General features: G+C 41.1%; 1 protein-coding gene across 2 annotated transcripts in view; it reads left to right on the forward strand.

The window, feature by feature from the left end:
* The window catches only part of ptdss2 (phosphatidylserine synthase 2), a 93,269-nt gene that overhangs the window by 31,337 nt on the left and 36,744 nt on the right, over positions 1–25,188 (forward strand). For both annotated transcript variants that reach the window (XM_043706177.1, XM_043706178.1), the window contains exons 4-6: positions 668–735; positions 21,467–21,601; positions 24,140–24,190. In XM_043706177.1, the coding sequence (XP_043562112.1) occupies positions 668–735; positions 21,467–21,601; positions 24,140–24,190 (254 nt within the window). The remainder of the gene's footprint in view (positions 1–667; positions 736–21,466; positions 21,602–24,139; positions 24,191–25,188) is intronic.

Consider the following 25,188-nt stretch of genomic DNA (forward strand, 5'->3'; position numbering starts at 1 on the left):
CCATATGAACATGAAAGAGTTTACCTTAACATGTATGCATCCACCTTGACAACCCCATTATCTTTTCTCTCGATTCAGACACTGAGGCAGGATGAAATTCAGGGATCTCGTGTTTCTGGGTGTTAATAGAAACTAACGGATGAATCCAAGATGTCCATCCCCATGTTTATTCCAACTGTAGGTTTAGTTCTGATTCTACAAGCACCATATTACCAGAACCTGGGTGGTAGATATGATTCTAGGGCCTTTGGTTGGATAACCCAGACACTGACTTTCTTTTAAGGCTATTCATTATCCTCCTTGTGAGACAATACCTCACCAATTTCCATTAATGTATTGAGTGTTTGGAATAACAGTGCAGCTTTTCACTCAAATCAGGCACTGATCATCAGACTTCTTACAAAATCTTTTTTAAAACAAACCACTTCAAAACAATAGAGAAGGTTGTGGTGTTTGCTTAAGTATTGATGTGGTGGAAGGCTGTGGCTGATCTGATTTCTCCTGACAACCAATTGTTAAATAGAACTAGTCAGTTCTCAGGCAATATATTTCTGAATATATTGATATATTTTATGATATCACAGTAGTGTTGCGGTACAGGAGGAGGCCATTTGGCCCATTGTATCTGTATCAACATAATCTATAATTGAAAATTTCTCTCTTACAGCATACTGGAGGTTCTGGTTATGTGTCAGTGTTGTGTACGAACTGTTCCTTATCTTCATACTTTTTCAGGTAAGGGAACAGTCATTGTTCACTCAAATGTCTTTAATTATTTCCACAAAACTGCTTCCATATGTTTACAGAATAGATCTCTCTATCCAAGCAAAGTTTTGTTCTTCCTAGTTATGGTAAACACTGGTGTTGATGATATCTCCAAACTCCACAGTGGATGTTTTTGTGGGGACTCATTGTTCATATTGTTTTGTGATGAGCTGTGAAATACAATCACTGCTTTGAACTGTGCTTCCATTAATGAATGCCATTGCCAATCTGGTTGCTGATGATTGCAAACACAAATGTGTTGTTCGCAAGATTTCAACTGCGCTACTTATTCATTATTAATATCCAAATGCTTCTGAGAAGCCTGGTATAATAGTCAAGGCCATAGTTGAATATGCATTGTAACATTTAGCTAAAAACTTTATCTCGTGTGTTCTTCTCTTGAATTGCACCTTTTGTATTGATTTTCTACAAAGGTTTGGCACTGTCTCTTAATTTGGCTGGCAGGCTGGCTCTTGAATTAATGACGGAATTGGGGCATTTAAATCTGAAATTTGAATATTTGTTATCCACTTGCCTTCATGTCTCAACATCCAATTCAATTTAATTATTCCCGGCTTGAAAGTCTGTTGAGATTTCTGTAGGAGCTCTGTCTGATGAAACATTTTAAAAATACAGTAATATTTGGGTGAAGTATTAGCACTGAAGTTAGAGAAATAGGAAATAGAAGTGGATGTAGACTGCTAACCCCATTGAGCCTGCTCTGGCATACAAGTCGATTGTGGCTGTATTTCTACTTTAGTGCCAATTTTCTCATATCCCTTGATACCTTTTAATATTTGGCAATCTATCAATCTCCGTATTGAATATACTCAATGAGTGAGCTACCATAGCTCTCTAGGACAGAGTCTGAATTGAAGGAAAAGATAATGGGGTTGTCAAGATGGATGCATATATATTAAAATTTTTCCTCCCTCCCCAAAGGAAAGAATTCCCTCTTCATCTCCTACTAAATAGTCTCCTTCTTACCTTGGGACTCTGTTTCCGGTTCTCAAAACTCCCAGCCAAGGAAAGTCTGACCCCTTTAAGAATTGTGCATACTTCAATGAGATCAAATCTCATTCTTCAAAGCTTCAGTGAACATTGGTGTGGTCTCCTTAATCTCTCCTAGAAAACAATCCCACCATGCTGGAAGTCAGTCTGGTGCACCTTTATTGTACTCCCTCAAGACCCACCTGCACTGGAGGTGTGACAAAACATGTTGGAACAGGTTGATTAAAATGACCGTTTCCCTTAAATTAGGAGACTAAAACTGCACAGAGTACTCCAGGTGCTATCTCAGCTGTATACTGGTGCAGTTAGATGTACTTTATTTCTGTACTGAAAAGGCCAGCACATATTTGCTTCCAGCTACCATGTTCTAACACACTTACAAGCCTGTATAAATCCCTTTGAAGTCTCTTTGTATCCTCCTTGCAACTCACATTTCCACATAGTTTATGGTCATCAGCAAGCTTGGAAGTATTACATTTGATCCTGACATCCAAATCATTGCATTAGATTGTGAATTGCTGAGGCTTAAGCAAGTTAGTGACTTTTCAGTTTTTTCCACATGCTATAAATATGCTCAGTGAAAAATATGATTGAATGAATGTTTTTTGCTTCTCTATCCAAATCATGATTTCCATCTGCCTTTATCTGTACAAGCATATAATTGCATACACATGCATCATTATGTTCATTTATGGGCAGCATGGTGGCTCAGCGGTTAGCACTTCTGCCTTACAGCACCCGGGTCCTGGGTTCGGTTCCCGCCTGTCTGTGTGGAGTTTGCACATTCTCCTTGTGTCTGCATGGGTTTTCTCCGGGTGTTCCGGTTTCCTCCCACAATCCAAAGATGTGCAGGTCAGGTGAATTGGCCATACAAAAGTGCCCACAGTGTTAGGTGTGTTAAGTCAGGGGTAAATATTGAGTAGGGGAATGAATTTGGGTGGGTTTCTCTTCAGAGGGGTGGTGTGGACTTGTTGGGTCGAAGGGCCTGTTTCCACACTGTAAACAATCTAATCTAATCATATATTAGGGATGACCTTGAAGATGAGCTGTTCTGATTTAATAAGGCAATTGTTGTTAATTTCACCTATATATTGATGAGCATATTTCTCATTTTAGGTTCAGTCTTAATATAAGTAATTGGTTGACGATCCTACAAAGTTTAATTCAAGGGCTGGAATATTCCAAAACATTTTCACGTTTTGCATAACTACTTATTACTAAATTGTTATTTGACTAGTTTGTAAGTAGTGGGTTCTCACATCAATGTTTTCATATGAGACTTGGATTATTTTAAATTTCTCTTTGTAATTGAAACTTCATCAAAACTAATTGCATACAAAGCCACCAATTTAAAACTAATGTATAATTTAACGTAGACTATGTTAAGAGACTGAAGATGATTCTGTTGTGTTAGCTTGGTTTAGTGAGACAGGGATTTGCATTTAAATGTAATATAGTCCCCTGTCACTTTATATCTGGTCATTTGTGCTGCGTCTGACCCGAGTGTTGATTTTGGACACTGGAAAGAAGGCGATTGTTGTGTTCCCTCTGTCATCGTTCTTTACCGTAAGTATAATTCAAATAGAATGCTTCATGTAGCTTTATCCATTTTGCTGGTGCATCTTTACCATTCTCATGTCAGCATTTTTGTTAATTTGCTGATCTCTCTAACTTGTGCAGACTTTTATGAAAACTTTCTTATTATCAAGCACAATGTGCTCTCGGGTTGAACTGGTAATGTTGAAGCTAGATGAATAGTGCATTGTAGTGAGGCATAACTTCGTGATTCATGTTGATTTGACTAATTGATTACAACATAGTCCTCAGGATCCCTAGTACATCAATGAAATTTACAAGACTGAAACCTGTGATTGAATTGACCATTGTACCAGGAGTTAACGGTACAATCTTTCTAGCGAGAACTATAAAATTCCATAAATGTTTTCTTTCAATTGTAAGTTGAATGAGTAATTATGAAGTAACACGTATTAACAAAACCTGATTAACCAGTCTGTAAATCAATACAGAGTCAAAAATTGCTCTTGAAAGCAGCCAGCCATTAGTATAGTACTCAATCTCCAAGCTGATCTTTGACCAGATGATAGACCATAACTATTCATGTAACAATATCTTGACTTCATTGATAGTATTGAGATTTGAAGAGGGAAGCAAAACCTACATCTTTTTGCTGCTAATAGCTTCTGAGTGATACTTCTAAATGGACACTGAGCTAATTGAGATCCGCTTTAGAGAGGCAGGTGAAGTTAATCCTGGATTTCCCTTAGAAACACAGTCGGCATTACTTGGTACCTCCAGTGGGGAATAGAAGAAAACCAGTTTAGTAGCCTAGAGTTGTATGCAAACTTCATCATTCGTAAGCTCTTGTGTTTGTGGGACATCACAAATACAAGTATGTTGTTCACAGTTGCATGTGTAGTGTCTGAGAAATCTGCATGGATATGAGCCAATGGATAAATACTGTTTTCTTCATCTCTATCTCCTAAATTACCCAATTCTGCGGCTTTTATGATGTCTGATGCTTATGCTCAATATTTTTGTAACTAACCTGTTGAGAGAGTACTGCACTCAAAATATAGGGTACTTATGATAATGAAGCCGAGACCATTCACTCTCTCAAGTTCATTCATCCATAGAAACCCTAGTGTTCTCTTCTATCTCTTTAGCATAGCATCTAAGAATATACAAATTTGTTGAAGAGTTATTGCTTTTTCTGCATTTTTCTGAAGGCTATTGTAGATTTTTATTCAACCTACTTGAAGTGCTTCCTGATTTCTCTTCCAAGTTGCCTTGTAAAAGTTTGTTGATGTTTTAAGTTAATTAATGCTCTGGATTTATCTCTGCTGTTCCCTGTTGCAATTCATATACCTTGATGTTTTTGTTTCCTTTTTAAAAGGCCAGTAATTCTTCCAAGGTTGGATAACCTGAATTTTCCCAGCCTGTGAAGCCTCTTGGCTGTTCTCTACATTGTCTCCAAGGACTAAGTTAAGCAGTACTCCCGACAGAGCATGTTATAACTCGGTGTTACAACCTCAGATATATGCACACTGATTTGGTGATGTAACTTAACATTGTTAGCTTGACTACTTTAGCCAGGTGGCCAAAAGCTTGCTCCCAGGAATAGATTTTCTGAAGTATCTTAAAGGAGGAGCAAGGCAATGAGGTTTAGAGAAGATGTTATGTACTTTTTGCCCTAGCAAATGAAGACAAAGTCAATCATGTTAGAGCAAAGAAAATGAGAACTGTTCAAGAGGCTAGAATTAGACAAGCCAAGAACTCTGAGCATTGTAGAATTAGAAGAAATTAGAAGTAGGGAAGGTCAAGGCCATGAAAGGATTTGCAAACTTGGATGAGAATTTCAAATTTGAGGAATTTCCATCCTTCACGTCATGAGCACTTATTTTTTTGCAGTAACCCTTGCAGGACCTTTTCAAATAACTTCTGGAAATGTAAGTACAATACATCCACTGATTTCCCCTTTATCCAGAGCAGGTACTGCATCAAAGAACATCAATAGATTAGTCAAATATAATTTTCATATTCAATTCATGATTCTACTGTGTTAATCCCATTGACTAACACAACCACCTCTCTGCCTTCTCCTAGTTTACTGTCAAATATGCTGTACCCTTCCAAGATTCAGAATCCAACTTGTCATCCTGCAAACATACCCCTGTAAAAGCTATCAGATTGTAACTATTCATTTCTATTTTCATGTTCAGTTCATCAGTTTTGTTTTGAATTGGATGAGCATTCACATACAGCGTCTTTAGTTTTATCGCTTTGCTCTAAATCTAAATTCTAATCTTGTGTTGCTTGACTCTTACATTTGTTCTCTTTTCCCCCTTTCTGTACTAATATCTTTCTCTTTGCCCTTGACTCTAACCTTTGATTTATCACATCTTCCCAAATTTGATCTCTTGCCCCACTCTTTAATTGAAATCCTTTCTGCCGCTTTAATTTTATGATTGGCAAGAAGATTGGCTCCGGCATGATTCACGTGTCAACTATTCTATTGGTCCAGATCCCACTTTATCAAGTGCTTCGCAAACCAGACCTACCATTTTGAATCATGCATTAATCTCTCTAATCTAATTTGCCCAATGCCAGTTAGCAGTGGCTCAGGGAATGATGCAAATCTTTTGAGGTTCTGCTTCATAATTTTGCACCTGGCTCCTGATGATGCAGAACTTTTGTTTTTATTTCATATTTACTACATGTACAATATGTGGAAGGGGGTGAGGGTGATAGGCCGGAGTGGGGGCGGAGAGGTCAGGAAGAAGAGGGCGGTGCTGAATCCGAGGGTTGGGACTGAGATAAGGTGGGGGGAGGGGAAATGAGGAAGCTGGAGAAATCTACATTCATCCCGTGTGGTGGAGGGTTCCTAGGCGGAAGATGAGGTGCTCTTCCTCCAGGCGTCGTGTGACCAGGGTCTGGTGATGGAGGAGGCCAAGGACTTGCATGTCATTGGCGGAGTGAGAGGGGGAGCTAATGTGTTCAGCCACGGGGCGGTTGGGTTGGTTGGGGGGGGGGGGGGGTGGGCATAAGTTTTGCACTTCCTGCGGTTGCAGGGGTAGGTGCCAGGAGTGGAGGTTGGTGGGGGGTGTGGACCTGACGAGGGAGTCGGGGAGGGAGTGATCTCTCCTGAATGCTGATAGGGGTGGAGAGGGAAATATATCCTTGGTGGTGGGATCTGTCTGGAGGTGGCGGAAATGACGGAGGATGAGACAATGTATCCGGAGGTTGGTGGGGTGGAAGGTGAGGACCAGTGGGGTTCTATCCTGGTGGCGGTTGGAGGGGCGGGGCTCAAGGGAGGAGATGCGGTGGAGAGTGTGCTGTAGTAGCGAGTTTGTCCTGCTCAAAGACCACGCCGGCCCCGCGACCAACTCCGGCTCCACGACCAGGTCAGAGCTCCCAGCCCTGCCGTATTTTCACTATCCCTCCAGACCTCCCCCTCTCTGAGGATGAACGATCAGTCCTCAGCAGAGGCCTCACCTTCATCCCCCTACGCTCCCGGATCAGTTAGTTCGACATGCGGCTAGATATAGAGCATTTCTTCCGCCGCCTTCGCCTCCGCACCTACTTCTTCAACAAGGACTCTCGCCCACCCTCTGACGACCCCTTCTCCTACCTCCAACGCACCCCATCCACCTGGACATCCCGTGCTGGCCTCTTACCCGCCCTCGATCTCTTCATATCCAACTGCCACCGCAACATTGACCGCCTCAACCTGTCCACCCCTCTCACCCACTCCAACTTCTCACCTTCACAACACGCAGCCCTCCACTCCAACCCCAACCTCACCATCAAACCGGCAGACAAGGGAGGCACAATGATAGTTTGGTGCACCGATCTTTACACCGCTGAAGCTAGACGCCAACTCGCGGACACCTCCTCCTACTGCCCCTTGACCATGACCCCACCTCACACCACCAAACCATCATCTCCCATCCATAACCTCATCACCTCAGGAGATCTCCCATCCACTGCCTCCAACCTCAGTCCCACAACCCCGCACCACCCGTTTCTACCTCCTACCCAAAATCCACAAACCCAAATGCCCCGGCCAACCCATTGTCTCAGCCTGCTCCTGCCCCACCGAATGCATCTCTGCATACCTCGACACTGTCCTGTCCCTCTTAGTCCAAGAACTCCCCACCTATGTTCGGGACACCACCCACGCCCTCCAGCTCCTCCATGATTTTCGCTTCCCCTGCCCCCAACGTCTTATCTTCACGATGGACATCCAGTCCCCATACACTTCCATCCCCCATCACGAAGGCCTCCGAGCCCTCCGCTTCTTCCTCTCCCACCGACCCAACCAGTACCCTTCCACTGACACCCTCCTTCGACTGACTGAACTGGTCCTCACTCTGAACAACTTCTCTTTCCAATCCTCCCACTTCCTCCAAACCAAAGGAGTAGCCATGGGCACCCGCATGGGCTCCAGCTATGCCTGTCTCTTCATCGGATATGTGGAACAGTCCATCTTCCGCAGCTACACTGGCAACACCCCCCACCTTTTCCTCTGCTACATCGATGATTGTATTGGCACTACCTCGTGCTCCCATGACGAGGTTGAACAGTTCATCCACTTTACTAACCCCTTCCACCCCTACCTCAAATTTACCTGGACCGTCGCAGACGCCTCTTTCCCCTTCCTAGACCTCTCCATTTCTATCTCGGGCGACCGACTCAACAGATTTTTACTACAAACCGACCGACTCCCACAGCTACCTAGATTACACCTCCTCCCACCCTGCCCCCTGTAAAAATGCCAACCCATATTGCTAATTCCTCCGCCTCATCTGCTCCCAGGAGGACCAATTCCACTACCGAACAACTCAAATTGCCTCCTCCTTCAAAGATGGCAATTTCCCCTCCGACGTGGTCAACGACGTGAAGCGTGAAAGTTAATAAATTGAGCAGATGGATGTCAAATGAAACTTAATGGAGAAATGTGTTTTAATACTTGGTAGCTAGAAGTTTTACCATATCTGTTAAATGATAAAATGTCTTTAAAATGGGTATGGGTAGAGAAGTAAAAATCCACAAATCTTTTAAAAATGAAATAACAAGAACTTTTTCTGTTACACCAATTTATAAAACTTAGGATATTTTACAAAATTGTGTCCCTGGATGGCAAGACAATGATGGAGTGTGCGCATGAGTTTTACCAAGATTTATCCTGAATGCATGGCCTTAGTTTTGAGGAGAATAGCTGTGAGCTTTTCATTGTCGTTGAGGATTCTGTCACTGATGGTGCTACAGAGCTGCTCATGAAGGACATTGAAGTCCTTCACCCAGAGTTCATTCTGTGCCCTTGTCTCTGTTAGTGCATCCTCCAAGTGATGTTCAATATGGAGGATAAATGATTCATCAACTGATGTGTGGGGTGTGGGGAGCAGTTTGATTTAATTAGCTTATGTTTCCCCTGATACCTGTGAGACTTCAGATGGTCCAGGGTAACTATTGAGGGCTCCTAGAGTAACACCATCCTGATTGTATTTCAGTGTGAAAGTATGTGAATGTTTGAATACCTGGGAAACAGTGTGTTCTGTTGGTTTGTTTATTAATCCATCTTGCTTCTGGTTGTAAGTGATTAATACTAACTTTCTCAAAAAGTAATACTTGAATTTTCATAGAGCCTTTCACAAACCCAAGAGATTTCAGTGTTTTTAGTGAATGAAATATGTTTGAAGCATCATAACTGTAGTGTAAGAACCCAGCATTTTTGCTTTAATTGACATCAATGTACAAAAAAACACACAAACACATATCACACATTAATGAGCATCACAGATATGTACATTACAGTTCACCAACTGTGCTTAACTAGCCCAAGGATCAAAGTGATGCCAAACAAACATATATCATTTACATTCTTCATATAATTTCTGTTGTTCATCACAACTTAAGTTTTCCTAACAGAGATTTAATGAGAATTCAGGGCATGATCTTATATAATATTCCCATCTGGATTTAGCATTGAAGATCGCTTTCATCCTATAGCAAGATTATCTTCATGTGGGATGGCTTCCATGAAGACTTGTTTGGTAGAATAAGAAGCTTGTCATAGTTTCTACAAAAAAATTGAATTTTACTCCAGCTTTTTCTTTTTTTAAAATTATGTACTTCACCATATCTCCTCAGCGAGCCAATTGTTCTTCTGGTGACTCTGTTTTCTTAAATCTGTTACCACCTTAGGAATTGGTGTGGAGTAGATTTATCCAGGTTGTACCAGAAGTGAGACATTCTGCTATGTGGAGAGACTAAAAAGCTGTGTTTTTTCTACATTTGAGAAGTAGATGCTAAAGATACACTTGATTTTGGCTGGTCCTTTGTGAGTATACGCCTAACCATACCAATATTAGGGAAACGGGTCCCAAGTCTGCTTAGCCAGAACTGATGATTTTAATTTGATCCACATATCAGTGTGTAGCCAGCTGAACTAAACTCCCTATGCCCCAATTCCCAAATCGGCCTTGTAAATTTAATGGATATTTAAGATTATGACTGGTAGATAGGTGTGACTCCACTCATCAAAATGCTGACAGCTTGAGAATGTAAATGTAAAAAATCATTTTGAAAAAGATCAAAGTGAGATGAGAAGTTTTGTTTTATACAGCAGGTTGTGGTCGGAATTGGGAACAAGGATACGCAATCTATTAAAAGGATGGCAGACAGGTTGTCTTGCAAGAGGGGATATTAGGTTCAAAGGTGTAGAATCTGTGTTGGTGGAGTTGGAAAACCGCAAAGGTGAAAAGACCTATTGGGAATCATGTACAGGCCTCCTTGCAGTAGTCAGGGTGTGGAGTAGAAAGTAAATCAGAAGATAGAAAAGGCATGTAAGAAAGACACTATTACAATAATCACTGGGGACTTCAATATGCAGGTGGACTGGGAAAATAAAGTTGGTAGCAGATTAAAGAAAAGAAATTCATGGAATGGCTACAAAATGTTTCTTTGGAACAACTATGGTAGACTCCAGTAGGGAGCAAGCAGTACTGAATTTCTTGATGTATAATGAGGCTTGCTTGATTAGGGAACTTGAGATGAAGAAACCCATAGAGGATAATGATCATAAAATTCACCCTGCAGTTTGAGAGGGAGGAACTAGAATCAGAAGTAATGGTATTACATTTGAATAAAGGTAACAATTAAGAGAGGAGCGGGCCAGAGTTGATTGCAAGGGGCGGCTGCTAGGGAAAATGAAGGAGCAGCAATAGCAGGAATTTCTGGGGTAAATTGGGAGGCACAGTAGAAATTCATCCCAAGGAAGAAGAAACAAAGTAAGATGAGGATGAGGGAACAAGGGAAGTCAGCGAGAGCATAAAAGCATAAAGTTGGGGAAGATTAGTGGGAAGCCAGAGGATTGGAAAGCTCTTAAAATCAGCAGAGGATAACTAAAATCAGCATTAAAGTGGGGAGATGATGAAATATGAGGATAAAAGAAAATTGTAAGAGGTTTATTTATATATATATATATATATATATATATATATATATAAAAAGAAAGGCAAAAGTGGATATTGGACTACTAGAAAATGGAACTGGAGAAATAATCATAGGAAACAAAGAAAAAGCATAGGAACTAAATAGCCTTCATAGTGGAAGACACCAGTAGCAGAGCAGAGCTTCAGGAGAGGAAGGGGGTGCTGAAGTGAGTGTATTGGCCCACCATTAAGGTGAAGGTGCTGGGGAAGCTGAAAGGTCTAAAGGTAGATAAATCACCTGGATCTGATGGACTACACCCCAGGATTCTGAAGAAGATACCTGAGGAGATTGTGGAGGCATTGGTGCTGATCTGTCTGGAATCACTTGAGTCAGGAAGGATTTAAAAGGACTGGAGTATGGCGAATGGAACAACTTCGTTTAAGAAGAAAGGGAAGAGATGGGAAATTATAGGCCAGTTAGCCTAACCTTGGTTGTTAAGATTTGAGAGTCCATTATTCCGGATGAGATTGTGGACTACTTGGAAGTGCATGATGAAATAAGGCTGAGTCATTGTGGCTTCATCAAGGGGAGGTCATGCTTCATAAGTCTGGTAGAATTCTTTGAGGAATAATGACCAGTTTAATCAAAGGAGAACCAGTGAAGTAATCTACTTAGATTTCCAGAAGGCCTTTGACAAGGTGTTGCGCAGGAGGCTGCCTATGATGTAAGGGGCAAGTTACTGGCTTGGATAAAGGATTAGCTGACTGACAGAAGGCAGAGCATCGGGGTAAAGGAGTCTTTTTCATGATGGCAGCTGGTGATTGGTGGAGTTCTGCAGAGAGCAGTGTAGGGACCACAACTATTCACGTTCTATATTAGTGATCTGGACTGGGGGCATTGTTGCTAAGTTTGCAGTTGACACAAAAATAGCTGGAACAACAGGCATTTTTGAGGAGGTGGGAAGGCTGCAGAAGGACTTGGACAGGCTAAGAGAGTGGGCAAAGTGGGTAGATGGAATACAATGTGAATAGTGAAAGGGTTCAGAAATCTGAAGCACACAGGGACTTGGGAATCTTAGTTCGGGATTCTTTTAAGGTTAATAGATGGGTTTATTTGGTAGTTGGAAGGCGAATGCAATGTTAATGCTCCTTTCAAGGATATGGTGTACAAGAACAGGGATGTATTGCTCAGGGTGTATAAGGCTCTGGTCAGATTGCATTTGGGATATTGAGAGCAGTTTTGAGCCCTGTAGGAAGAATGTGCTGCCTTTGGAGGGGGTCCAGAGGAGGTTTATAAGAATAATCCCAGGGACGAAGGCCTTGTCATATGAGGAGTGATGGTTGACTCTGGGTTTGTACTCCATGCAATTTAGAAGGATGAGGGGTTATATTATTATTGGAATACTGAGAGGTTGCGATAGAGTGGAGAAGATATTTGCACTAGTAGGAGAGATTAGAACCTGAGAGCAGAGTCTCCGAGTGAAGGATCGATCCTTGAGAACTGAAATTAGGAGGAATTTCTTCAGCCAGAGAGTGGTGAATATGTGGAACTTGAAGGTTCTGGAGGCCAAGAAATTGAGTGTATTTAAAATGGATAGGTTCTAGATTAGTAAAGAGAGCAAAAGGTTTTGAGGAGAAGGTAGGAGAATGGGGTTCAGAAACCTACTGGCTGTTGTTGAACGGTGGAGCAGACCCAAAGAGCTGCATGGCCTAATTGTGCTTCTATGTGATGATCTGCCTTGTGATGCTTGAAAAAGGGATAAGAGCAGATTCAGTAGTGGTTTTCATAAGTGAAAAGAAAACTCCGGGTTATGAGGAAAGAAAAGATTAAGCCTAATTAGACAATGCTTTCACAGAGCTAACATAATGTGTGAAGTGTCCACCCCTGTGTTGTATTATTTTATGACTACAAAAGATTAGTTGTGCAGTTCTGTACTCTCGTAAGCCTTATTCCCTGGTGACCTAAATTTTCAGTGAGGATTTACAGATTCGCCCATATGCTGCTGCTTGTGGCATCCTAATGTGTACTTGCATGAAATATGATTTCAACAAGCTGAGGATTAAACTACAGGTGTTTTGAGGAAAGACAATGCATTGACATATGGAGCAAACATATCCCTTGAAGAGTATACTGATATCTGACCCCTATGGGTAACTAGAGTTGAGGATTTACAAGCAAATGATAAAATCAGTTGCTTTTTCATATGGGGAAGAATAATACTGTTCAAAGCTAAATAATTTACCCACGTTGTAAATAATTTCAACCTATTTCCAGATGAGCCGAACGCCACTGCCTGGCATTGCACCTTGCAATTTTTTAAAAACTTGTTTTTGGCTTTAAAATAGTGAATAATTATTTGAAAGCAGGCGATAGGCTTATTGTTATCTGTGCTGGATGAAATTGGTGGACAAATGAAATTCTGGGCATCACTACTTATGGTCATTTCCATTTTGTACTGATAAACAGGGATTCTTTGATTTCTTCGTTACCATAGGTCTGTATATTGCTGGAAAAGAGTAAGTTTGGGCTCACTTGTTTACAATGTTTCTTTAATCTCTGGAACCATGGCTGTCTGTGTGGAGTTTGCACGTTCTCCCCATGTCTGTGTGGGTTTCCTCTGGGTGCTCAAGTTTCCTCCCACAGTCCAAAGATGTGAAAATAAGGTGGTTTGGCTGTGGTAAATTGCCCAAAATGTCCTCTGAACTGCTGGCTAGGTGGATTAACCATGGGGAATGCGGGATTACGGGTAGAGTGTGGGTCTGGGTAGGATGCTTTTCAGAGGATCACCGTGGACTCAGTGGGCTGAATAGCCTGCTTGCACACCGTAAGGATTCAAAGAATCACTTCACGTAGTTTAATTTGATGGTTGGTGAGTCTCATCTCTGGCTTTAAATTAATTTTGGAAACTGTTAAAGGGAACAGAATCTGCATCTCCAAATAAATGTGCAGAGTAACTAGGAATACAAAACAAGATATTGCATTACAATTAATGTTAAAAGAAAAAAATTACGGTCAGATCAATACTACAGATCAATACTGGTAAAGTTCTCTACCACCTCCCTTGCCTCATCCATTGAACAACGCAAGTTAAATTGTGAAGTATTTCTCTTCAGGAATAATTTGATTTCCTTACCTCATGCTAATAATAGCCTTGCAGTTTTGAGTTTAAACTAATGTCACCAACATCACCAGGGTCACTGGTTGAATTTTTTCTGGAACTGACTCTTGAGTTGACAGTAATTTGGCAATTCAATATTTGTTGCTGTATTTTGTCCTATTTTTGTCCAGCTGGCCAACTGCTATCTCAAAAAAAATCTGACTTTGGTCAGGAGTAGTTGGCTATTGTAGTTGAAGATCAAGATGCTGTTTATAGAGTGAGCGGTGGGCCTGAATCAGTAACTCATCTTGATATTTGAATTGGAAGCTTTGTGCTGTGAAACATCAATTTTTGACGGGGCTATTTGATGTCCTAGTATTTGCAGCATTGCCTGAATAATGAATGAATGCAGTAGTAGCATGTTCCATAGTCAAGTTCAACCCTGTCTACAGAGTAGAGCACGAGCAAAACTTCTGCTCATGCCACAACATCTGAAAAAGAACACTATAGGCACAACTGACTTCTAGTGAGTCTCTAAAATTTTAGTTGAGTGAGCTACTCATAAAGACTTTTTCATTCATGGAATGTGAACATCTTTGGCAAGGGCAGCATTTTTACTCATCCCTAATTGTCATTGAGAAATTAGTAGTGAACTGTTTTCTTTGACCACTTCAGCAAGGGCTTCAAGGACAATGAAGAAAAATTGCATGTTTGCAAGTCGAGATGTGTGACTTGGAGGGGAACTTGAACTGGTAATGTTCCCACACAATTATACTGACTGGAAGGAAGAGTTTGCGGATTTGGATGATGTGTTGAAAAGAGCTTCGTCAACTTAGAGATGTACAGCACGGAAACAGATCCTTCAGTTTAACTCGTCCATGCCGACCAGATATTCCATCCTAATCTAGTCCCATTTGCCAGAATTTGGCCCATAACCCCCTCGACTCTTCCTATTCATATACCCATCCAGATGCCTTTTAAATATTGTTATTGTACCAGCCTCCACCACTTCACCCTAAACCTATGCCCACTAGTTCTGGCCTCCCCCACCCCAGGACAAATACCTTGTCTATTTACCCTATCCATGCCCTTCATAATTTTATAAACCTGTATACCCCCCCAATCTCTGATGCTCCAGAGAAAACAGCCCCAACCTATTCATCCCCTCCCTGCAGTTTAAATCGTCCAACCCTGGCAACATCCTTGTAAATCTTTGCTGAACTATTTCAAGTTTCACAACATCTTCCCTATAGGAGGGAGACCAGAATTGCACACAATATTCCAAAAGTGGCCTAACCAGTGTCCAATACAGTCTCAACATGACCTCCCAACTCCTATACTCTATGCTCTGAGCAATAAAGGAAGCCTACCAAACACTGCATTCACTATTCTATCTACCTGCGACTCCACTTTCAAGGAACTATGAATTTGCACTCCAAGGTCTCTTTGTTCAACAACACTCCCTAGGACCTTACCATTAAATGTATAAATCCCTGAAGAAGGGCTTATGCCCGAAACGTCGATTCTCCTGCTCCTTGGATGCTGCCTGGCCTGCTGTGTTTTTCCAGCACCACACTTTTCAACTCTGGTCTCCAGCGTCTGCATTCCTCACTTTCTCCCAATGTATAAACCCTGCTCTGATTTGCCTTTCCAAAATGCAGCACCTCACATTTATCTAAATTAAACTTCTGCCACTCCTCGGCTCATTGGACCATCTGATCAAGATCCCATTGTACTCTTAAGTAACCTTCTTTGTTGTCCACTACACCTCCAATTTTGCTGTCATTGCAAACTTACTATAACTCCTATGTTCACATCCAAATGATTTATATAAATGACGAAAAGCAGTGGACCCTTGTGGCACTCCACTGGTCACAGGCCTCCAGTCAGAAAGGCAACCCTCCACCACCACCCTCTGTCTTTTACCTTTGAGCCAGTTCTGGATCCAAATAGCTAGATCTCCCTGTATTCCATGAACTCTAAACTAGCTAACCAGTCTACCATGAGGAACCTTGTTGAACGCCTTACTGAAGTCCATATAGATCACGACCACCTCTTTGCCCTCATCAATCCTCTTTGTTACGACTTTAAAAAAAACTCAGATATGATTTTCCACTCACAAAGCCATGTTGACTATCCATATTCAGTCCTTGCCTTTCCAAAAACATGTAAATCCTGGCCTTCAGGATTCCCTCCAACAACTTGCCCACCACCGATGTCAGGCTCACTGGTCTGTGGCTTTTCTTTACCACCTTTCTTAAATAGTAGCACCATGCTAGCCAACCTTCAGTTTTCAAGCATCTTACCTGTGACTATCGAATATACAAATATCTCGGCAAGGCGGCCAGCAATCACTTCCCTAGCTTTCCACAGACCTCTAGGTTACATATAATCATGTCCTGGGGATTTATCCACCTTTGTGCATTTTCAGATATCCAGCACCTGTAATATGGACATTTTTTTTTCAAGATGTCACCATCTTTTTCCCCACATTCTATATCTTCCATGTCCTTCTCCACAGTAAACACTGATGCAAAATCCTCGTTTGGTGTCTTCCCCCATTTCCTGCGGTTCCACACACAGACTGCCTTGCTGATCTCTGAAGGGCCCTATTCTCTCCCTAGTTACCTTTTTGTCCTTAATGTATTTATAGAATCCCTTTGGATTCTTCTGAACCCAAAGGTGGGCGGCACGGTGGCACAGTGGTTAGCACTGCTGCCTCACAGCGCCTGAGACCCGGGTTCACTTCCCGCCTCAGGCGACTGACTGTGTGGAGTTTGCACGTTCTCCCCGTGTCTGCGTGGGTTTCCTCCGGGTGCTCCGGTTTCCTCCCACAGTCCAAAGATGTGCAGGGTCAGGTGAATTGGCCATGCTAAATTGCCCGTAGTGTTAGGTAACGGGTAAATGTAGGGGTATGGGTGGGTTTCGCTTCGGCGGGTCGGTGTGGACTTGTTGGGCCGAAGGGCCTGTTTCCACACTGTAATGTAATCTAAAAATCTAATCTATCTCATGTCCCCATTTTTGCCCTCCTGATTTCCCTCTTAAGTATACTCCTACTGCCTTTATACTCTTCTAAGGATTCACTCGATCTCTGCTATAAGCCTCTTCCTTTTTCTTAATCAAAAATTCAATTTCTGTAGTCATCCAGCATTTGTTTATAGTGATTAAAAGTGAATTTGAATTAGAGAACAGTCCTGGACTAATGGGAGCCCAGGCACTGTCTTCAAATGACTGACCACCTGCCCTCCCTCTCTGCCCCTACACTTTCCCTGGAGTTCTACACAGGGTGGGCCCTAAACCACCCCCCTTGGCCAGATAATCTCTCCAACATTGTCCTGGACAGGGCAAAGGTGGAATCTGTCAAAAAGTTGCAGTAAAAAGGTGTGTGTGTGCGCATGCGTGTATGCTATGTAGAGACACCCCCTCAAAAAAAAAGGTGGCGGCAGCAGCAGCAGTCTTGAGGCGGAGTTGGGGAGGGGAGGGGAGGGGGGCCAGTGTTGGATGGGGTTGGCCGGGGGTATGGGGTTGGAGGTTGGTGTTGGATAGGGTTGTGGGATGGGTGGAGCTGTGGCTCGCACATGGTGTGCTGCTGCACAGTCTCCTGAACTGGGAGCAGACTTAACAGAAAACTCCAAGCCCCAGAGTAAATGTATTTAACCAATTAACCGAATTATCGATTATCCTAATGAAATAGTGCAGCCCATCTCGTACAGATAATCAAGGTTCCTCTAACATCAAAACTGTCCCTAAACTCCCACATCAGACAGGAAGAGCATATCACTGTACTCCAGGCTATCTTTGCTCCTTCACAATCTTCAGACCCAGAAACTGGCACCGTCTTATTGCTCTAAAAAATACTGCTCCAGGCAATCTTAATACTTATGGTTTATATGGTTAAAATGTAATCAAGAGACCGATCTCAAGAAAACATATAATCAAGAAAGCACCTGCTCTACTCATTATTGTAGATTTACAGCAAGGTTATACTTTTACTCCAGTACATCTTCTAGATGGTACACCAAACACAAATTGTGGAGGGTGTGACTGTTTAAAGTTGGTGGATAGACTTACATTGAAGTGAGCTCCTTTGTTCCAGAAAAGTGGAACATTTTCCATTACATTCCTGACTTGTTTCTGGAAGATGAGACAAAAGTGTTTGGGTGTCAGAAGGTGAATTCCTCACCACACGATTCCCAGACTCTGACCTGCATTTGAAGCCATGGTATTTAGACAGCTGTTCTGGTTCAGTTTCTTGTCAGTAGTGGGTCCCTGATGGTGATAACGATAGTGAATTCGAAGATGGTTTGAGTCCCTCGTGTTGAAGATATTTATTTCCCTGAACATGTGTGCAAACCTTTACTTTATCTCTGGAATTTAACATCTTTCTCAGTGTTTGAACCAAGAGTATTGTCAGGTCTGGAGCCAGACTTAAAGAGAGTATTAGTGAGCAAATTATTGGTGAGGAATTACCACTTGACTCTGCTGTTCTATTATTTTGATTTTGATTGATGTTAAGATAATTGGGTAAATTAGATGTGCCCTTCTTGAATTGAACAGTATGTACCTGGATAATTTTCTACTTAGCTGTCAGTGCTTCAGTTGTGCTAGCACTGTTTGATTTTGGCTATTTCAGTGCTGTAAGCATTGCGGAATTATGTATGTTCAGTTATTTCTTGTTACGTGGAGCAAATGGAATTTGCTGACTGTTTCTGTGATGCTTCTCAGCAGGAGGCCAGAATGGACAATTCACTTGCCACGACTGGCAGTAAATGATTCTAAATGTTTCAATCTTCTGCTCTCAATTTCTGAGCTCCTAATAATGGGGATGGGGATATTTATGGGTCTGCAGACCCATTGGCTACTTAACGGCCTAACACTTGTGGGAACACTGCAGGAATGCTCAGAGCTTTGATCTCATCCATTTTTATGGACATGTTCGACTATCTATGATGTACTTCTGTTTAGCATGCATGTACTCCTGTGTTATAGGAGTTAGCTTATTTTTGGTATCCCCCTGCTATTCCTGACATGTTCTTCTACATTCCTCATTAAACCAGGCTTCATACTTATGATTAAGTGAGGGATATGCTGCACTATGAAGTTTACACACTGTGGTACTTAGAATTCTGTTGCTAATGGCTTAAGGCACCTCTTATATGTCCGCTTTGGAGCTGCTGAATTGTTCTAAACAATTCGGTGCAGTGCCACATAATGCAATAGAAGGTGTCCTCTGTGTCAAACAGCTTTTCTTTTCAAAAACGATTGTGCAGTGGTAATTTTTAGCAGAGTTGTCATGATGCATCTGTAATAGAATATTGAATTTGAGTTCAAAGTCTAATAATGATTTATGGAAATCATGGTCCTCCAGTGTCCTACAAAGAAGGAAAATTGCCTTCCTTCCCTAGTCTCTCTTACATGTGACTCTAAACCCATGCTCAACTGCTTTCTGAAGTGGCCAGGGTTTAAAAACTCTGGGGAGGGACAGGGGGAGGTCCGGTTGGTTGGGGGGGGGAAGGGGAATTGGATGTGCCACCTGACATTGACTAAAGGCAGTAGAAACAATAATGGCTAATGTAGCCCTAACCGCCCTACAAAGTAAAACTCTAAATACCAAATTTATGATCCGTCTCGGCCTTCTCCACACGTCCCCAGCATCACAGTTGTCAGTCTTTTGCCAATATGATTCACTTCATATGATATGAAACAGCTGGAAGTACTGGATTCTGCAAAGGCTTGGCCCTGACAGCATTCTGGCAGTAGTACTAAGGACATGCCTGCAGAACCTACCATGGCCCTAGCCAAGCTAATATAGGCAGGGGGATGGGTAAACTCTGCTGGTTTCTCATTCCTAGTACAAAAAATGTTAGTTGTGGTTGTTGGACAACTGTCATTTCAACTCCAGGATATCTGTGCAGGAATAGTGTCCTAGGCCCAACCATTTTTAGCTGCTTCATCAATTATCTTCTCTCCATAATAAGGCCAGAAGTAGGGATGTTTGCTGATGGTTGCACTGTTTTGAACAACATTTGTGACACCTAAGATACTGAAACAGGCTATTTTCAAATGTAGCAAGATCTGGACAATATCCAGGTTTGGACCGACAAGTGGCAAATAACATTTGCACCATATTCACACACATGCCAGGCAATGACCATCTCCAAGAAGAGAGAATTTAACATTGCCACTTGATGTTCAATGTCATTACCATAGCGGAATTCCCACTATCATCATCCTAAGGATTACCATTGACCAGAAACTAAACTGGACTACGCATATCAATACTGTGTCTGCAAGAGGGTAAGACTAAGTCTTAGGAGTCTTGCATCAAGTAAGTCACCTCCTGACTCCTTGCCAATCGTCCATAAAGCACGGATCATAAATTTCATGTAATAATCTCCACTTACCTGGATAGGTGCAGTAACACTCAAGAAGCTTGATGCTATCCAGGGCAAAGCCTGCTGGAGTGGCACCACATCCACAAATTTCCTCCTGCATCAACATTCTGCGACAGTAGTATGTGTCATCTACAAGATGCACTGCAGGAATTCAATAAGTCTCCTTCGACAACCCCTTCCAAACCCATAATCACTTCCATGTAGAAGGAGAAAGGCAGCAGATACAATGCAATGCCACTCACCATCTTGACTTATAGTAAAATTTGCCTTTTCCTCAGTGTGCTGGGTCAAAATCCTGAACCTCCCTGATGGTATTTTGGTATAATCTACACCAAATGGACTGCTCTGATTCAACAAGACAGCTTATGACTGCCTCCTCAAGGACAACTAACAATATGTAATAAATTCTGGCTTCGTCAACAATGCCCATATCTAATGAATAAGTAAAAAAAAGCTCAGAATTACTAATGCAGTAATTACTAGTTACCAGTAGATTAGTTATTGCGTCATTTTCTGTTTGTGCTAAGGCTTTCCCATTTATATTGCACGAACAAGATTTCAGCAGGATCTCTTTACGGAATGTGTAAACTCTATTTGAACTATTATCTGGAAGATGGCACCCACAACAATGAGGCATTGTCTCAGTGACACACTGAACTGCAAGTGCATTATTTCATCCATGCACAGATGGTGCAGATTTGCATCTGAAATTTTACCAAAATCGGCATGTAGATTTTGTTGTGCTGAAAATGCCGCTTTGGCTTCTGAATGTAGCCTGCAAACAGTCATATCGCAACTTGCGGAAAACAGATTGCATGTTGGTACATTTTAGTTTTCAGCCACTAGCAGTTTAGGCTGGAACTAGAGATTGAAAATTCAAATCCTGGAGGATTTTATTGCCCCAGCAATAAATGTACTATGTTAATTTTCCTGTGCTTACTGCCAGTGCATTTGGAGCAAAGTGGATAAAGGGCACACCAAAGTAACCATTGAATCATGAGTTAGTTTGTGAGAAGAAAAGGAGATGGCATTATATATAAAAATAAACTTTTATTTGAGTCCTTGTTGTTTGGATGCTTGACAAACTTGTGCTATATCTTTTTTAAAAAAGTTTACTTCAGGCTACATTCAATCAGATAAAATGACACCAGTATTAATGTCACTTAATCATGTATCAGGAAAGGTAATCTTTACTGATGTGTTTCTGAAAACATTACATGATATCTTAATTTTCTTTCTCCAGACTGTTCAGGATGGTCGCCAATTCATGAAGTTTATAGATCCTAAACTTGGTGTTCCCTTACCAGAGAGGGACTATGGTGGGAACTGCCTTATCTTTGATCCAGGAAATAAGACTGACCCATATCACAACATATGGGTGAGACTGATTTGTATTTCTAAATTGCTGTATTCTTTCTCCTTCCAAGTTAGTGGAAATGATTTGCAGTGATGAAATTGAGTTACATTTCAACTCTTGGAGTGCCCCATCTCATATTTTCAATTCTTTATTTTCAATCCCCATCTTTCATTCTTTAAAAGTTACTAACTAAACTGTTTAGCAGTTAGGTTCCAAGAGTGCTGGCAATGCTCTGATAGTTGACCTCAGTGAACTGCCTTTGCTTGCTTGAGCTGAAGCAGGCAGTTGTACCATGGTGGGAAGCAGTGTTGAAGCACAGTGGATGCTGATGTTGCCCAAAGGGTGAATGTAAATCTGAATGTTCAAATGCTGAAGTTTTATCCATCAATGAGGCCTTTTCCAAACTTCTAGACCTACAAAAATCACCTGAAATAATAAATCAAGTAACAACTGCAACTTAAATATATTTAAAATTCACCATGATTCAATTCCTATAAAAGCTTTCATACCATGAGCTACATTAATTTGTCAAATGTTTGATCAAAGAGGTAGGTTCTAATAGACACCTTTAAAAGTAGCAAGCGAGCCTGAGAGATGCAAGAAAGAAATCCTAGAATATCTGGCCAATTGAAGACCCAACTGCCAGTGATAAGACAGAAAAAATTGGGGATGTTTTAGATGTCATATTTGGAGAAGCAGTGAGATCTCAAAGAGAAAAAAGAATCCATATTGGGATGTGAAAACAAGGTTGAAAATTTTAAAGCAAGTGTTTTTGAGCCATGGAACAATGTAGATCAGCAAACGCAGGTCTGTTGATAAATGGGACTTGCTTCGATTGAAGGTAGAAACAATGTATCTGAGCTCAAGTTTCCAAAGGGTGCAAGCTAGGAGGCTAACTAAGGCTGCATTGAAATGACTGACCATAGCAATATCAAAGTGGATGGCTCAGTGGTTACCACTGCTATCTCAGTGGCAGGGACCCAGGTTAGATTTAATCCTTGGGTGACTGTCTGTCTGGATGGAGTTTGCATGTTCTCCCCATACCTGCGTGAGTTTCTTCCGGGTGCTCCGGTTTCCTACCGTGATCTCACAGATATGTGGTTAGGTGGCTTGGCCATCCTAAGTTGCTCATAGTGTTCACGGATGGTTAGGTTAGGTGGATTAGCCACAGGGAATGCAGGTTTACAGGGGAGTGGGTCTGGTGGGGATGCGCTTCAGAGATTCAGTGCGGATTCGATTGGCCGAATGGCTCGCTGCCACACTGAGGATTCTATTTTATGACTCAAAGCTTGGAAGAGTATTTTAGTAGCAAATGAGCCAAGAAACATGCAGAGATGAGAACTGGTACAGAGCTGTAAGTAGGCGGCTTTCATTTTGCCGAGGATATGGAATTAAAAAGTTGATCTTTGGGTTAAAACATTTGTAAGGATCTAGATAAGCCAGTCACCTTGGGTTAAGGAAGGAAAATTGACCAGGATTGTTGCATCTCTAATTGGTATTCAGAAATCCAATTTGGAGAATAGGATAAAGGAACTTCAGGTGAGGACATATTTGGACCCTGACTAAACTTACTCCAGACCCTACACTGTAGAATACAACCTGTTGAAGGCAGTAATTATTGCCAGAGTTGCAGCATTAATACGATCACTTTGGTAAAGAAGCAGCAAGCTTCAGAGCAAACCTCAATGAACAGTTGATATATTTAGTAAGGGTGTAAGTTACCACCCACAGGAACTTCTCCCTTTACCAGCTTTTTACTCAGCATGTGTGGCTGGAGGGCATTGGTTTATTTGATTAATGCTGTTTTAAAGTATCAAAGCTCTCAACACTCTATTTAACAGGAACAATGGCTTTGAAGCTTCTCTAGGAAGGAAATATCATGGTTTAATTTTAAACATCTGTTAGTGAAGGTTGAATGTCCATTTATTATTCAAATGCTGTTTATAATTTACCCTTTATATTTTGAAATGTAACAAGCGGGTAGCAAAACTATGTCTGGTCAAGAATGGATTGCAGTTTGATTTTTATGTATTTTCTATCTACTTTTTTCATCCTTCCCACAGAGTGATTAACCATTTCTAAACAAGAAGCTAAATAGGCTATCTTGAGGACTTCATGTGTAGCTTTGTAATTTCTTCACCTTGCCCTCATTCAAGTGCCCTTTTTGAGTACTTTTCAATAATTAGGAATTCACTCTGCATGGAGTTTAAAACCATTATTCATTCAGTCCATTTGTACTGTGTAGCCACAATTACTTGGCTTTAAATGTTTGTGGTCCAGTCTTGGTGTTCTATTGCTTCTGTAAACATAAGCAGTAAAGTTAGATACTGCTTATGAGATTTATGAAATCTATTCTTTTTTTTTTCTCCTCGGAGATCGATCAGTGAGGTAAAGTAGCTTTTTTAAAAGGCACATTGAGACTATTACAAACAATGGTAAAATTAATTTTAGTCAGTTAATTGGTGAAGGGTCAAGTATTTTGTATACTAAAACTTTGAAATCTGAAGTTTTAATTCAAGGCTTTCCTTCAATACTTGAATTTTATTTCTTGTATTTTAGGATAAATTGGATGGATTTGTCCCAGCTCATTTCCTGGGCTGGTATCTTAAGGTGAGACAAGAACTGGATCAGCTTTCCTTCATGACTATCTTGCAAGTTATTAAAGCCCCATGGTGTTCTCATCATCACTTATGTTGCAGATATGCTATTAAATTCTTATCTACAAGCATTCAGATGACAGACTAACAATTATGTTTCTTGATTTTAGTCTTTTAGCACTACATTTGCTAAAGAGATGTCTTAACTGATTGCAAGTATAAATACATTTCCAAAAAAAGTCAAGTGGGTAATCCAGACAATTTACAAGCTGCACACACTATCATTTCACAGCATTGCTTTAAAGGTTTGGCCTTTAATCATGACTAAGTGGTTTCGACGATAGAATTTAAATCCATTGGGGTCGCCCACGTAGCTTTGAATCCTGCCATTTTAGGTTATAAATGTTCCTGATTTTAACCTGGAAGATTAGCTTTGTTTAGAGGATTGTGTGGCACAGTGGTGATGTTACTATCTCTGAGCCAGAAGGTCCCAAATGTTCCCAAGGTATGTAATAAAATCCCTGAACAGGTTGATTAGAAAATGTCAAGCAACATTGATTTTTTTTTTATTGACTGCCAATATTTAATTAAATATCATCTTTCTTCTTTAGTCTTAAACAGGGTAACACTGCATGCTATATACATCTTAGAATCAAAAAGAAATAAGTGTAGGAGACTCTGGCTCAAAGAATCTGGGATTCTTTGAATGTGCTATTTGATTAGTCCCACGCCCCTGATTTTTCTCTTACATCCCTGCTAATTTTTGACCTAACTTCATAAACCAACCTTTTCTCCATGTGTTTTGTTAAGATTCTGTAATATACAGAGTTAAAACTAATAACTGATCTATTCTCATATCCCAATTTGTGGAAGTGAGTTCTACATGTCAGGCAGATTTTGCATGATTTGTTTCCTAATTTCTCTTCTGTATCGCCTGACTCTGACTTTAATAGTATGTTCCTTGCCGTAAATTCTGCATTTGCAGTAAAAGGTTTTCATTTCTCTCTCTAC

This window comes from Chiloscyllium plagiosum, chromosome 16 (genome assembly GCF_004010195.1).
Source record: "Chiloscyllium plagiosum isolate BGI_BamShark_2017 chromosome 16, ASM401019v2, whole genome shotgun sequence".
NCBI lineage: Eukaryota > Metazoa > Chordata > Chondrichthyes > Orectolobiformes > Hemiscylliidae > Chiloscyllium > Chiloscyllium plagiosum.